General features: G+C 38.2%; 1 protein-coding gene across 1 annotated transcript in view; it reads right to left on the bottom strand.

The window, feature by feature from the left end:
- Positions 1–14,460, bottom strand: part of SFXN1 (sideroflexin 1) — a gene marked incomplete at both ends in the record, with an annotated part of 31,022 nt that extends 16,562 nt beyond the window's left edge. The window contains 3 exons of the mRNA XM_079702529.1: positions 878–976; positions 1,712–1,882; positions 14,297–14,460. Coding sequence (XP_079558655.1) covers positions 878–976; positions 1,712–1,882; positions 14,297–14,460 — 434 coding nt within the window. The remainder of the gene's footprint in view (positions 1–877; positions 977–1,711; positions 1,883–14,296) is intronic.
- Between the last annotated feature and the right edge of the window lie 324 nt (positions 14,461–14,784).

Below are 14,784 nucleotides of genomic sequence, written 5' to 3'. Positions count from 1 at the left end.
CATATTTGCTTAAATAAAAAAAGACTTCTCAAAATATCACTATACATACTGAAAGTAAAAATGCAGTGCTGCCATTCTAAAAATGACATCTTATGGTATAAAAATACTATAAGTCTCATCCTCAAAATACAATTAAGCCCAATCAGTTCTCTTTTATTTTAAAATAAATTTTAATTCAAGGATTGGATGAAATGAAGGTGTGATCAGCACTGCTGGGTTGCAGATTTCAATATTCTTTGTTCCCTAGGATGATAATAGAAGACTACAGATGGTCAAAAGCAATTCGAGAGTTAAAACAAAAAAGAAAATGCTTTGAAGTGTTATTAAGTTAGGCTCAAAGTTTTGGTTAACTAATCACTTTAGCCTATCTGAACATCTTTTCACAGGAGGCAAAATTTTAAATCCATTCACTTTCTTTTGGGTTCCGGAGGCGTCCTATCTTAAAGACAAATCAGATATAAAATTCCCCTGGATTTCTGCAGAGATCACACTGTTGATTCTGCTACTTTTGATGTTGGTATCTGTCTATACCCACAGGGTGGATGGGGGTACAGTGTGTCATTTCACACAAGCCAGCCCTGAGCTGCCTGCTGTGTGTTCTGCGGGGGCGGAGGGGGGATGCGCCCTAAGGTGTGGGAGCCATGTCCTCCTACCAGAGCCACTAACAGCATGGATAATGTCTGAAAAGGCAGGCTGCAAAAAACCGTTACCTACATAGAAAGGGAGGAAAAGAAACACTACTGAAAAATATGCTCCCTAGGATTCCAAACCATATAAACAATTTGTACGAATATACTTTTTTAACCAGGAGAGCAACACCAGCGAATCAAATGAACCCCAGAGAAGTGCAGAGGACAGTTAAATCTTCCAGTCTTACTTTACAGTGAGGGGAGCATCTCCACTTCTGTTGGTGTAATTGACCACGGCATTGAAGGACTGGTTGATCCACTGCCAGAACAGCACTGCCGGTGTGGTCCTGAAACAGAACGATCCATCACATACCCACCAGCGCCTGTGAACTAGCCGCATGCAGAATGGACAACGTGAGCAACAGTAACCAGAGAGGAGATGGACTGGAGAAGGGAGAACGCTGGGTCCAGGACTGTGTGTTCTGGGTCAAAGGCCAAGGACCGGTGTGGCTGGGCAGATTTTTATCTTGTCTGATTCTCAGTTTCCTCATTCGTTAGATATGGAGAGCAACAAACTCAGAGGGTTAGGGTGAGGATGGAGCTAACTTATTTAAATTTTATCTTAAATTTGTAAGGAAGCCCAGCAAAGAGTAGGCACTCAATTAATGTGATTAATGTTAGGTCCCTTCTCTTAGGGAAAAAAGCCATTTGTAGGCTATTTCTGGTCCCTCCTCACTACATGTATAATGTATAAGCCTATCTGTCTACACCTACACCTATACTTATACCTATATCATATGAATGGATTAAACGGAATCTGCTTAGAGGATCTTTTTATTTTCTTTCTCATTTTCTTTTGGGTCTAAGATTTAGGGAGAAATTCAACCTCCTTTTGGGCAAGAAGGAGAGTTCTATTCAACAGAGGGAAAAGGTAAAACAACCCCCTAGAATTGCAACATTTATACAAAATGAAACTCCACATGAAATGACATTTATTTCGATAAAACCACTCACATAAAAAATGTACTTTAAGCTTCTGGAATATAAAGCAAACAAACTGTCGTTACATTGCCAGAACTCACCTATAGAATGTCATCATACAACCTGTGATGGTCATGTTCATTGGAACCTGAGCTGACATCCTTCCTATCAAAATCATCTTTTCACCAGTGTCGGGATGAAAAGCTGAATCATAGATGTACTTTGCTCTCCATAACTCATTTTCTGTGAGACCCGGAGGAACAATTCCTTGCCTAGGAAAACAGCAACAAATAACATGGCAATTATTCATTCCAAATATCTCACCAGTGCTCTAAAGACATGTAGCTAGAATATTCTGAAGTTTATGTTTACCTAGAACATCTGTGTCTGGAGTGACAAATCTAACTATTACAGAGTCAGGGAAATTCTAATAATACAAAAGACAATAAACACTTAAAATGAGCATGTCAAACCCATAAACCTCAAATTGCCCATAATTTGGAAAAACAAAAGCATCTTGTATAATGGGGAAGTATTCAACTTTGAAATATTCTTTGTTTAAATGACATTTAAAAATGTACTTTGAACTCTGTAAATGCTAAGATATTTTTAACTCATTAGACAAAAGCTGTAGCAATCAGAATGTGAATTCATTTTTAAACCTATAGTTTGAAAACCTAGATAAGAAAGGCTCACTATTTTTCCTCTGTATCAAAGAAACACATATTCATTGCAAGAAATTTAGAAAATACAGGAATTCATTAACACAATTAAAATCATTCAAGCCTTTCCCAACTTAGCACCACTGGCACTGCTTTGGTAAATGCCCTTTCAGGCTTTTATTGGATCTATTATACATGATTTTTTAATTTAAAGGCATTGTATCAAATCACCTTTTTTATTCAATAATATTTTGTAAACATTTCTCTATATTTTTAGATATTCTTCTATATCATCTGTACTGGGTTGAATAGTGTCCCCCCTAAAATTCTTGTCCACCTGGAACCTCAAAATGTGACCTTATTTATAAATAGGGTCTTTGCAGATGTAATTACATAGTTAAGATGAGGTCATGCTGGATCGGCGGGGGCGGGAGGGAGCAAATCAAATGATTGATGCCTTTATACGACCAAGTGCAGCCACACAAAGAAGGACATGTGATGACAGAGGCAGAGATTTGAGTGACGTAGTTACAAGCCTAGGGCCACCAGAAGCTGGAAGAGGAAAGGAGGGATTCTGCCCTACAGCCGTCAGAGGGAGCAGGGCCCTGCCAACACCTTGATTTCAGACTTCTAGAGTCTGCAACTGTGAGAGAATAAATTTCTGTTGTATTAAGCCACTCAGTTTGTGGTAATGTGTTATGGCAGCCTTAGAAATTATACCAATCCCCTACTGTTGGACACTTTAATTGCTTTTAACCTTTTCCATTGGTACGGGATAAGGAAGTAAATATCCTTATAAATAAAACTTTTCCCACATCCAAGATTATTTAGAAAGAAATGAGTACATTTGCTGAGACAAAAGCTATGTAAAATATTAAAACTGTAAATATATCTTTTTTCCTTTTTCTCTACTTGAGTATGTTTTTTTTAATCCTCAGCAGCAGTAGCATTATTATTATTATTATTATTATTATTATTATTATTATTTTGTGGTATGCGGGCCTCTCACCACTGTAGCCTCTTCTGTTGCGGAGCACAGGCTCCGGACGCGCAGGCTCAGCGGCCATGGCTCACGGGCCCAGCCGCTCCGCGGCATGTGGGATCTTCCCGGACCGGGGCACGAACCCGGGTCCCCTGCATCGGCAGGCGGACTCTCAACCACTGCGCCACCAGGGAAGCTCCATCATTATTATCTAGGTAACCTGTTGTATTCTTTATACAATGTGGATAATTTTGTTTAGTTATGTTATCTGCCACCCTGAAAATTTTTATTATTATGCAGTCAGGTAGGAGCAAATGAAGTTTCTGCCTAGAAAGGCGTGACCCACTTCAGGATTATAGGTATGTTCACCTATATACTTCTTTGCATTTTCCTAATAGTTTTTTTTTTTTTTTTTGGTCACAGTTTTAATCTATTGGAAATTTATCTTAAGATATGAATAAGTGAAATTGCTTAATTTTAGATTCCAGTTGGCTGGTCTGCCCTTCCAATACCAAGATTTCAATGCTATATTTACCATCATGAACTTTTCTGAATGTTAGGCTTGATTTCTGGACTTTCTACAGTGTGCCCATCATCTACACCTCCTGCTGCCAAGCCCATCATTTTAACTGAGGGTCCATTTTAATATCTGGTAGAGCGATGATCCTTCACTCCACTACTCTTCGTCTGCTTCCTCAAAAGTGCCTTAGTTACACCCAGTAATTTGTTCTTCCAGATAACTCTTAGAATTATTTTGTTAATTTTATAGGGGATAGCAATTGTATTTTGACCAAAACTATATTAAGCTGAAGAGAACTGCTATCTCTACAGCAATAAGACTTTCTATCCAGGCCTACCACATATTTCTCCAGTTACTCAAAGGCATCTTTTAATGTCACCCAGTGGTCTGTACTTGCCTCCTACTTCTGGGTAAGTTAATTCCCAGGTATTTTATTTATTTATATATATTAAAAAAATATATATATATATATACACATAATTGTTCTTAGGAATGAAATTGAAAAATACTGTCAGAAAACAAACCTATGGTTACCAAAGGGGAAAGCATCTCTTTTTGTTTTCTATGTTCCCATAACATTAAGAGAAATTAAATCTCTTTATTAAGGTATCATTTAAATATTATAAAAGTCATTCATTTAAGTATACAATTTGATGAGCTTTGAAAAATGTACACGGTGGTGTAACCACCTTCAGAATCATGGTATAGAATATTTTCATCTACCCAAAAGTTCCCTCAGGCCCCTTAGGAGTCATTCCCCCACTTCCTGGCAACCACAGATCTGCTTTCTACCACTACAGTATTGCCTCTTTGAGAATTTCACATGAATGGAATCATATGAGTGAGTAGTATTATGTGTCTGGCTTCTTCAACTTTGCATAGTGCTTTCAGATGCATCTTTGCTGTATCAGTGACCGGTTAATTGCTGAGTGGTGGTACTCCATTCAGTGAATGAACCACAGGTATTTATCAATTCTCTTTTTAGCCATTCTAGTAGGTATAAAATGGTATCTCATTGTGGTTTTTGTTTTGTTTTTCATTTTTAGACTTTACAATGTATACTCTTTTCTTTCAGTTTTGTTGAGATATAGTTGACATACAGCACTGTCTAAGTTGAACACATCCAGCATAATGACTTGACTTACATACATCATGAAATGATCAGCACAATAGTTTAGTTGAACATTCATCATCTCATACAGATACAAAATTAAAGACATAGAAAAAAATATTTGTCATGCTGATGAGAACTCAGACTTTACTCTCGTAACAACTTTCATATATAACGTACAGCAGTGTTAATTCTATTTACCATGTTGTACATCACATCCCAAGTACTTATTTATTTTATAACTGGAAGTTTATACCTTCTGACTGCCTTCAGCCAATTCCCCCTCTCCCAACCCCCGCCTCTGGTAACCACAAATCTGATCTCTTTTTCTATGAGTTTGTCTGTCTGTCTGTTTGTTTTTGAAGTACAATTGACCTACAACACTACGTTAGTTCCTGGTACACAACATAGTGATTCAGTACTTCTGTACATTTCAAAATGATCACCACGATAAGTCTAGTTACCATCTGTCATCTTACAAAGATATTAAAATTATAGTTATTGACACATCCCCACACTGTACTGTGCCTCATGTATACCTGTGACTCATTTATTTTGTAATTGGGAGTTTGAATCTCTTAATCTCCCTCACCAATTTCTCTCCTCCCCCCAACCCCCTTTCCTATGGCAACCACCTGTTTGTTCTCCGTATCTATGAGTTTGTTTTTGTTTTATGTCCATTTGTTTTATTTTTTAGATTCTACATATAAGTAAAATCATACAGTATTTGTCTTTCGCTGTCTGACTTATTTTCACTTAGTATAATACACGCAAGTCCATCTGTGTTGTTGGAAATGACAAGATTTCATTCTTTTTTATGGCTGAGTAAGAGATGTTTTACATATCTATATATACCACATCTTCTTATCCATTCATCTATTGATTGGCACTTACGTTGCTTCTATATCTTGGCTATTGTAAATAATGCTGTAATAAACACAGGGGCACATATATCTTTCTCTAATTAGTGTTTTTGTTTTCTTTGAATAAATACCCAGGAATAGAATTGCTGGATCATACGGTAGTTCTATTTTTAATTTTTAAAGAATCCTCCATACTATTTTCCATAGGTGGTTGCACCAATTTACATTCCCACTAAAAGGGCAGAAGGGTTCCCTTTTCTCCACATCCTCACCAACAGTTGTTATTTGTTGTCTTTTTGATTCTGACAGGTGTGAGGTGATATTTCATTGTAGTTTTAATTTGCATTTCCCTAGCAACTAATGATGCTCAGCATCTTTCCATATGCTTACTTGATATTTCTATATTTTCTTTGGTTTAGTGTCATCAGCCTATTCAAATCTTTTCACCATTTAAACAAATTGGGTTGGAATGAAAAGAATTCTTTATCTATTCTGGACATAAGTCCTTTATGAGCTATACGTTTTGCAAATATTTTCTTCCAGTCTGTGAATTGCATTTTTGTTTTCTAAACAGTGGCTTACGAAGTGGAGAGACATATCTTTTCCCTTATTGTTCATGCTTATGTCTTATCTAAGAAATCTTTGCCTATCCCAAAGTCATACAGATTTTTTTTTCTTTTTTTTTTTTTTTTTGCTGTACGCGGGCCTCTCACTGTTGTGGCCTCTCCCGTTGCAGAGCACAGGCTCCATATGCACAGGCTCAGCGGCCATGGCTCACGGGCCCAGCCGCTCTGCGGCATGTGGGATCTTCCCAGACCGGGGCATGAACCCACGTCCCCTGCATCGGCAGGCGGACTCTCAACCACTGCGCCACCAGGGAAACCCAGTCATACAGATTTTATCTTGTTTTCTTCTAGAAGTTTTACGGTGTTAGCTTGTATATTTAGGTCTATCATCCATTTCAAGTTATGTTTATGATTTTGTTTAAAGATTAATACTCTTTTTTAATGTGGAAATCCATTTTTTCCAGAACCACTCATTGAACAGAATATTCTTTCTCTATTGAATTATCCAGACATCTTTATTTAAAAATCAATTGACTATATATGTTTGAGTCTATTTCAGGATTCTCTATACTGTTCCACTGATCTATATATCTATACTGTTTTGATTACTTGAGCTTTACAGTAAGTCTTGAAATCAGGCAGTTAATATTTTTGTTGCTACTGAAAATATGATTTTTAAAATTTCAATTTCCAGTTGTTAATTATTACTATACAGAAACCCAATTGATTTTTGTATATTGATCTTATATCTTGTGACTGTGCTAAACACACTCTGTTTGCATTTTTGGTAGATTCTATATAGATGATCATGTTTTCTGTGAATGAAGAGAGTTTTAGTTCCTTTCCTACCTGTACATCTTTTATTTTTTTTTATTTTTATTTTTATTTATTTATTTTTTTTTTTGCGGTACGCGGGCTTCTCACTGCTGTGGCCTCTCCCGTTGCGGAGCACAGGCTCCGGATGCGCAGGCTCAGAGGCCATGGCGCACGGACCCAGCCGCTCCGCGGCATGTGGGATCTTCCCAGACCGGGGAACGAACCCGTGTCCCCTGCATCGGCAGGCGGACTCTCAACCACTGCGCCACCAGGGAAACGCGACATCTTTTACTTTTGTTGCTCTTTTTTTCTTATTGGACTAGCTATGCTAGTCCAATGCTGAATAAAAGTAGTGAAAGCTGAACTCCCTGCCTTGTTCCTGATCTCAGGGGGAAAGTTTTCATTCTTTCATCATTAAGTTTGGTGTTATAGGCTTTTCTTAGTTGTACTTTATTCCTTCTATTTCTAGTTTGCTGAGAGTTTTATCATGAAGGGATGTTGGATTTTGTCTGCTTTTTCTGCACCTATTGAGAAGATTGTATGTTTTTCTGTCATAGTCTACTGATACAGTGATTTCCAAATGTTAAAATGAACTTGCAATCTTGTGATGAACCATATTTGGGTTCTGCTTATTTTGGGTATTATTCCTTTTAAAGATGGCTAGATTTAAGTTGTAAATTTTGTTGAGGATTTTTTTTGCGGTACACGGGCCTCTCACTGTTGTGGCCTCTCCTGTTGCGGAGCACAGGGTCCGGACGCGCAGGCTCACCAGCCATGGCTCACGGGCCTAGCCGCTCCGCGGCATGTGGGATCTTCCCGGACCGGGGCACAAACCCGTGTCTCCTGCATCGGCAGGCGGACTCTCAACCACTGCGCCACCAGGGAAGCCCTGTTGAGGATTTTTTGTGTCTATGTTTATGAGGGATATTGATCTGTAATTTTTGTCTTGTAATCCCTTTGGTTTTGCTATCAGTGGTCTCATAAAATGGATGAAGAAGTCTTTCCCCCTCTTCTATTTTCTGAGAGAGTTTGTGATGGAATGGATATAGTTTCTTTCTGTGAAGAAATAATTTCTTTCACCTGTGATGCTAATTAGCCTTGGAGATTTTTGTGGGAAAGTTTTATTTTTATTTATTTATTTTGCCATCTTGTTCTTTGTTTTCTGTTTGTCTCATCTCTTCCTTGTTCCTTTTTTTTTCTCTTTCCTTGCCTTATTTTGGATTGAGTCAATTTTGGTAATTTATATATTCATAGAAGGCTAGACATTTCACTAATATTTCTAAAAGTTTTAGCAAAGAGCTACATAGTAGGCTTCATTTTTTAAAAAAATTATTTATTTAACTTATTTATTTTTGGCTGTGTTGGGTCTTTGTTGCTGCGCATGGGCCTTCTCTAGTTGTGTTGAGCAGGGGCTACTCTTCATTGCGGTACACGGGCTTCTCATTGCGGTGGCTTCTCTTGTTGCAGAGCACGGGCTCTAGGCGCACGGGTTTCAGTAGTTGTGGCTCGCGGGCTCTAGAGCACAGGCTCAGTAGCTGTGGCACACAGGCTTAGCTGCTCTGCTGCATGTGGGATCTTCCCGGACCAGGGATCGAACCCATGTCCCCTGCACTGGCAGGAGGATTCTTAACCACGGCGCCACCAGGGAATCCCCTTCATTTTTATATTTCTATTTCTCACAGGCAACTTTCTTATCCTCCTGTTACATATTTTGAGTTTTATTTATTTATTTTATATTGACTAGACGTGACAGAGGCTTATCTTTCTCTGGGCTTATCAGAGAACGAGTTTTTCATGTATTTTTCAGTTCTGTTAATTTCTGACCTTAAAAAAATGACCTTCTCTCTGTTTTCTTTGAAAAACAGTCTATATAGTGGTCAACAGCATGAACTCTGGAGTCAGACTGTCTGAGTTTCTATGCTGGCTCTGCCACTTAACAGTGGCAGGGCTTTGACTTTTCTGCCTTAGTTCTTTCATCTGAAAAATGGGCATAACGAGAGCACCTACCTTCAAGGGTTGTTGAGGCTTAAATGAATGCACATGAAGTGATTCAGGCAGTATCATTACACAGCATGTGCTATTGTTATTTTCTTTTTATTATTTTGTGCTGTTCTTTAATCTCTTAAGCTGAAGTCTCAGTTCATTTGTTGTAAGCCTTTAAGGTTTGATCAGAGAGACATGTAAAACTATAAACTTCCACTCAGAGTACAATTCTGGCACAATCCCTTACGTTTTCATATTAAATTTTCTCATTATTTTTACTTTGTAATTTTACTTTTGGTTTTTCTTTTTGTACAGTTAAAGGAAAGTACTGAACAATTATGACGTGATTAATCAAGTTCTGTCTGTATTTCTAACAGTCTTTTCTTTGTATATTTTGATGTAACATTAACTAGTTCATGAATACCGAACATGGTCATTTTATAAATATCAAATTTTTCTGATCTATTCGCTCTGAACTGAATTTTGTCCGATTTTCATACAGCTTCCTTTTTATTTGAAGTTACCTTCGTCCTGCTTTGTAATGTCAGCCATTTTTATTACTTCCCTTTGGATTTATACTAAAATAGCATGTTGGTATCCCATGAGGACTATAGATTATTGGTATTCATATTCCTTGAAGGCACACTGTACATGATACTTCCTTGACTCCAACTAACCCTTTGAGCTATTCTCCTCTGAGAGTTCACAGCTAATTTGTTTCTTAGTGGGTAGGAGGAGAACTCTGGGGTATTTCTCATCCATTAATTCACCAATTGGTTTTACTGATGAATATATAAAGATATATATAGATATAGATATATAATGAATATAAGAGCAGACATGATAAAAGCAGCATTACCCCTAATCCCCAGTGGAGTAATTTATGACACAGACTTTAAGGGTTTTATATTCCCTAAAAGGTGAAGAGAAAAGAAGGTGAGGTGCTCAATGATTCTTGAAGGAATTTTTCCATGCACAATGACCTCATACAGAGATTAGTCATGTAGCTAGCAACCCTCATGCATTCTGATTGAGATGCCATGTCACTGTTGAGCTTTTTAAGTGTTTTTACACAATTGTAAAGTCTCTGATTTTAATAGAGGGTTTTAATCCCTTTTACACATACTGTTATTACTAAGTTGTCTGGCCTCCTCCATCTTGTTTTACATTATTTTAAAAGCTTCTATGACAGTTTTTTCGTTTTACCTTTAGTTACACTTATTACACTGTCTTTGTTTTTATGCCTTTGGGGTTTTAGAAGATATATACTAAGATTTAACTTGACTAGTGGTTACCATTAAGATTCTCAAAACTGGGCTTCCCTGGTGGCGCAGTGGTTGAGAGTCCGCCTGCCGATGCAGGGGACACGGGTTCGTGCCCCAGTCCGGGAAGATCCCACATGCCGCAGAGCGGCTAGGCCCGTGAGCCATGGCCGCTGAGCCTGCGCGTCCGGAGCCTGTGCTCCGCAGCGGGAGTAGGCCACAACAGTGAGAGGCCCACGTAGAGCAAAAAAAAAAAAAAAAGATTCTCAAAACCATTCTACAATACGTTTCTCTAACATGGTAAAGACCCAAACCATACATACTTTTGAGTCCACCTCCTATTTAAGATAAATATTTGGTATACTTTTAATTCCTCTTCCTTTTCTTTTAATTAAAAAAAAAATTTTTGATACTACAATCTAGGGCTTTAGATTCAGATAGCTATTACTATTTTTTACAAAACACTTAAAATTTCTTTTTGCCTATACATTGCTTTATAACTAGAAATGCAACAACTATTTCTATTTTAACAGTTTTGACATTCGTCACTAGTCTATTTATATTACACCTTCCTTTTTTTTTTTTACTGTAATACAATATATAACAAAGTTTACCATCTCAACCATTTTTAACTGTACAGTTTTGTGGTATTAAGCATATTCATGTTATTGTCCAAATACTGCCACCATCCATCTATCTCCAGAATGTTTTCATCGTCCCCAACTGAGACTGTATTCATTAAACAATAACTCCTGATTCCCCGGCCCCCTAGGCCCTGGCAATCACCATTCTATTTTCCGTCTCTATGAATTTGGCTACTCCAGGCACATTATATAAGTAGTATTGTAAAATAATTTGTCCTCTTGTGACTGGCTTATTTCACTTAGCATAATGTCTTCAAGGTTAATCCATGTTGTAGCACGTGTTAGGATTTCCTTTTTTTTTAAGGCTGAATAGTATTCTATTGTGTGAATATACCATGTTTTATTTTGCCATTCCATCCATGGACACTTGGGTTGCTTCCACCTTTGGCTATTATGAGTAATGCCACTGTGAACATGGGTGTGCAAATATCTGTTCAAGACCCTGCTTCCAATTCTTTTGGGTATATACTCAGAAGTAGAATGGCTGGATCATATGGTAATTCTATGAACTGTTTGAGGAATCACAATATACTATGGATTTCTTATTTTTGAACTCAATTTCGCTTCATCTCCTGACCTCTCAAGAAGGATTTATGAGGAGTTTATTTCTGATGTTGTTATGTATTTTTCTGTTGCCTCTGTAAACAGAGACACTCTGGTATAAAATTCCTGGGTTACATGCTTTCTCCTGGAAACTCGGCACATGTTCCTTTACTGTCCTCTGGCACTCAGTGCATAGATAAGAAGACTGAGACTTCTCTGTCATTTGTTCTTTTTGAATAACTTTTTTTCCCTGTTTGAATGTTTATGAAATTTTAAAAAGTTGCTTTGTAGAAAAAAGAAAAAAAAAATCTCCATATGTGGGTCTCTTTGCCTGAAACAGGGTGAGCCTAATTTGTGGATGTTTGTCCTCATTACAGGAAAATTCTTTTATCTACTTACTATGACATCTTTCACATTTTTCTAGTTTCTCCTTGAGAAGCATCAATAAATTATATCAATAAATTATCAATATTATAATGTATATATCAATAAATTATATCTCCATCCTCTAGCCCCCTGAAATATAATCCTTTTCACACTCTCACCTTTTCGTCTATATCAGGAGTTGACAAACTACAGCCCACGCCTATTTCTGAATGGCTGGTGTGCTAAGAATGGTTCTTCCATTTTTAAAGGGTGGTGAACAAGCAAAACAACACAGAATGAGACTGTAGGGCCTGCACTGCTGAAAATATTTATCATCTGGCCCTTTGCAGAAAAAGTGTGCCGACCTCAGATCTTCATCCTTGGAGAGTGACTCACGTTTATCCCCAGCATCTCTGTTTCCACTTTTTCTCGGTACCACTGATGTCATTACTTCTCCACCACTGCCTCCAGTGAAGATTTTAATTTTGCTCTTACAAGTTTAGGGGCTTTGTAATCTCTTTTATGGCTTCTTTTCAACTCCTCTAGCTGTCTTTACATCTCCACCTCTCCTCTTTTTATGGCTTTTGTTCCAGAATCATGGAACATTGACTTGCCGGCATTCTGAAATGCGCTTCTGCTGCCTTCCTTTGCCTCGTTCCTCAGGACTTGCTCGTAGGGCTCCATGATCTTCTGCTTCTCAGGAGCCCTCTTTCTGCACGGCTGCACGTGCTAAGACCTGGCCAGACTCAGTGTTTGGTAACAAAGTTTATAGACCGCCCTTGGTGGCCTCACTGACATGTGACAGTTAAATACGTACCTTGCATGGATTATTCTTGGCACGTTTAGGCTCATAGCTCCCACTAATCCAAATCTCAGCTTCTGGCTGACTTTCCCTGAGAGCAGGAGTCAGCAAACTACTGTCTGTGGTCTGTATGGCTGGCTAGCTAAGAGTGATTTTTACATCTTTTAAAGGATTGTAAAACAACTAAACAAACAAAAAGCCCTAGAGGGCTTCCCTGGTGGCGCAGTGGTTGAGAGTCCACCTGCTGAGGCAGGGGACACGGGTTCGTGCCCCAGTCCAGGAAGATCCCACATGCCGTGGAGCGGCTGGACCCGTGAGCCATGGCCGCTGGGCCTGCATGTCCGGAGCCTGTGCTCCACAACGGGAGAGGCCACAGCAGTGAAAGGCCCGTGTACTGAAAAAAAAAAAAAAAAGAGCCCTAGAAAACAAACAAACAAGCAAACAAACCCCCAAGACACTAAGAAGAATAGGCAGAACATGCAGAATAAGACAGAAATCCTCTGTGGTCCACGAAGGCTGAAATATTTCTTATATGGTCTTTTATCAAGAAAGCTGCATGTCCATCAACAGATGAATGGCTAAAGAAGATGTGGCATACACACACACACACACACACACACACACTGGAATACTACTCAGCCATAAAAAGGAATGAAATTCTGCCATTTGCAGCAACATGGATGGACTTGGAGGGCATTATGCTAAGTGAAATAAGTCAGACAAAGAAAGCCAAATACTGTATGATATCATTTATATGTGGAACATATACATACATATACAACAAACTAGTAAATGTAACAAAAAAGACGCAGGCTCACAGATATAGAGAACAAACTAGCAGTTATAGTGTGGCGGGGCAACATAGGGGTGGGGGAGTGGGAGGTACAAACTATTGGATATAAGATAGGCTCAAGGATGTATTGTACAACACGGGGAATATAGCCGATATTTTGTAGTAACTGTAAACGGAGTGTAACCTTTAAAAATTGTATTAAAAGATTAAATAAATAATAAAAAAAAGAAAGTTGTGACCATTGCCTTAGAGCATGTCTCTTCTCTCACCTCATGCCTGGCTCTTTGAACTGACGGAGTCCATCCCAAACCTACAGACTGTGCCACCAGCATCCTTCCCATCTGAGCTACTATATGTGGGGTTTATACACTGGGGCTTAATCTGAGAAGAAGCAAACAACCTACCCTAATTCTTGACGACTTGCTTTTTGTAAGATTCAGTCTCCATCTGGTGACAGAAAGTTGTGGATGCAGGTGTGGTTGTATTGGCAAGCAGAAGGCAGGGCTCTAGAAAGGGGACCTCATGGATTGGCACCTGTGAGTTGGAGGGATGGCTGGCTTATTTTCAGGTTACTACGAACCCTGGATATCTGTGTTAAGGGTCAACAGTGGGGAATGAAACACGTCTTCCTATTTCTTACATTTTTTTTTTAAAAAGGATTCGATTGCAAAAAAAAAAATGTTGAAAAATCACTAAGGGAAGGTTTAAAGACAATAGGCTAACATGATGATCTATTAATATATTAAGCCCCAAAGCATACTTGTTAATGTTACCTGTAATCATGCACTACTTTCCTTGCATCCTCTAGTTGTTCGTTGGTTAACAGAATATTCCTGGGATCAGTTACAGTGAAGAAATGATTGGCTCGTCCAATGAAAGTGCTTTGATCCCATCGAGGTTCCTTGATGTTAATGTTTGGTGGAAGTTCTCCAGACATTGTCCTGGACTGTAGAGGGTCAAAAGCACAGGCCTAGTTAAGACTTACAAAGTCACTACACATTTAGAAACTTTGTAGTCACACTAATCTTCAAATAAAGAATTATGTACATTCCTATTTATGAAAATAATTTTGCTATAAATGGCAGAAAGGCTATTTAAATCCAAAGCTAAATTTGTCTGTAAATCTTAATTTATCTTAACCAAATTTCAATAATTTCCCACATAGTTCTTTTTATAAGGACATAGTATTTCATCATCCCTTACTCTGGAAATCTATTCTTCAGAAAAAAATAAAAATATAAAAAGTTAAAAATAACATCAA

The sequence above is a fragment of the Hyperoodon ampullatus genome (assembly GCF_949752795.1).
Source record: "Hyperoodon ampullatus genome assembly, chromosome: 4".
Lineage (NCBI taxonomy): Eukaryota > Metazoa > Chordata > Mammalia > Artiodactyla > Ziphiidae > Hyperoodon > Hyperoodon ampullatus.
This window is presented reverse-complemented; position numbering and strand designations above follow the sequence as displayed.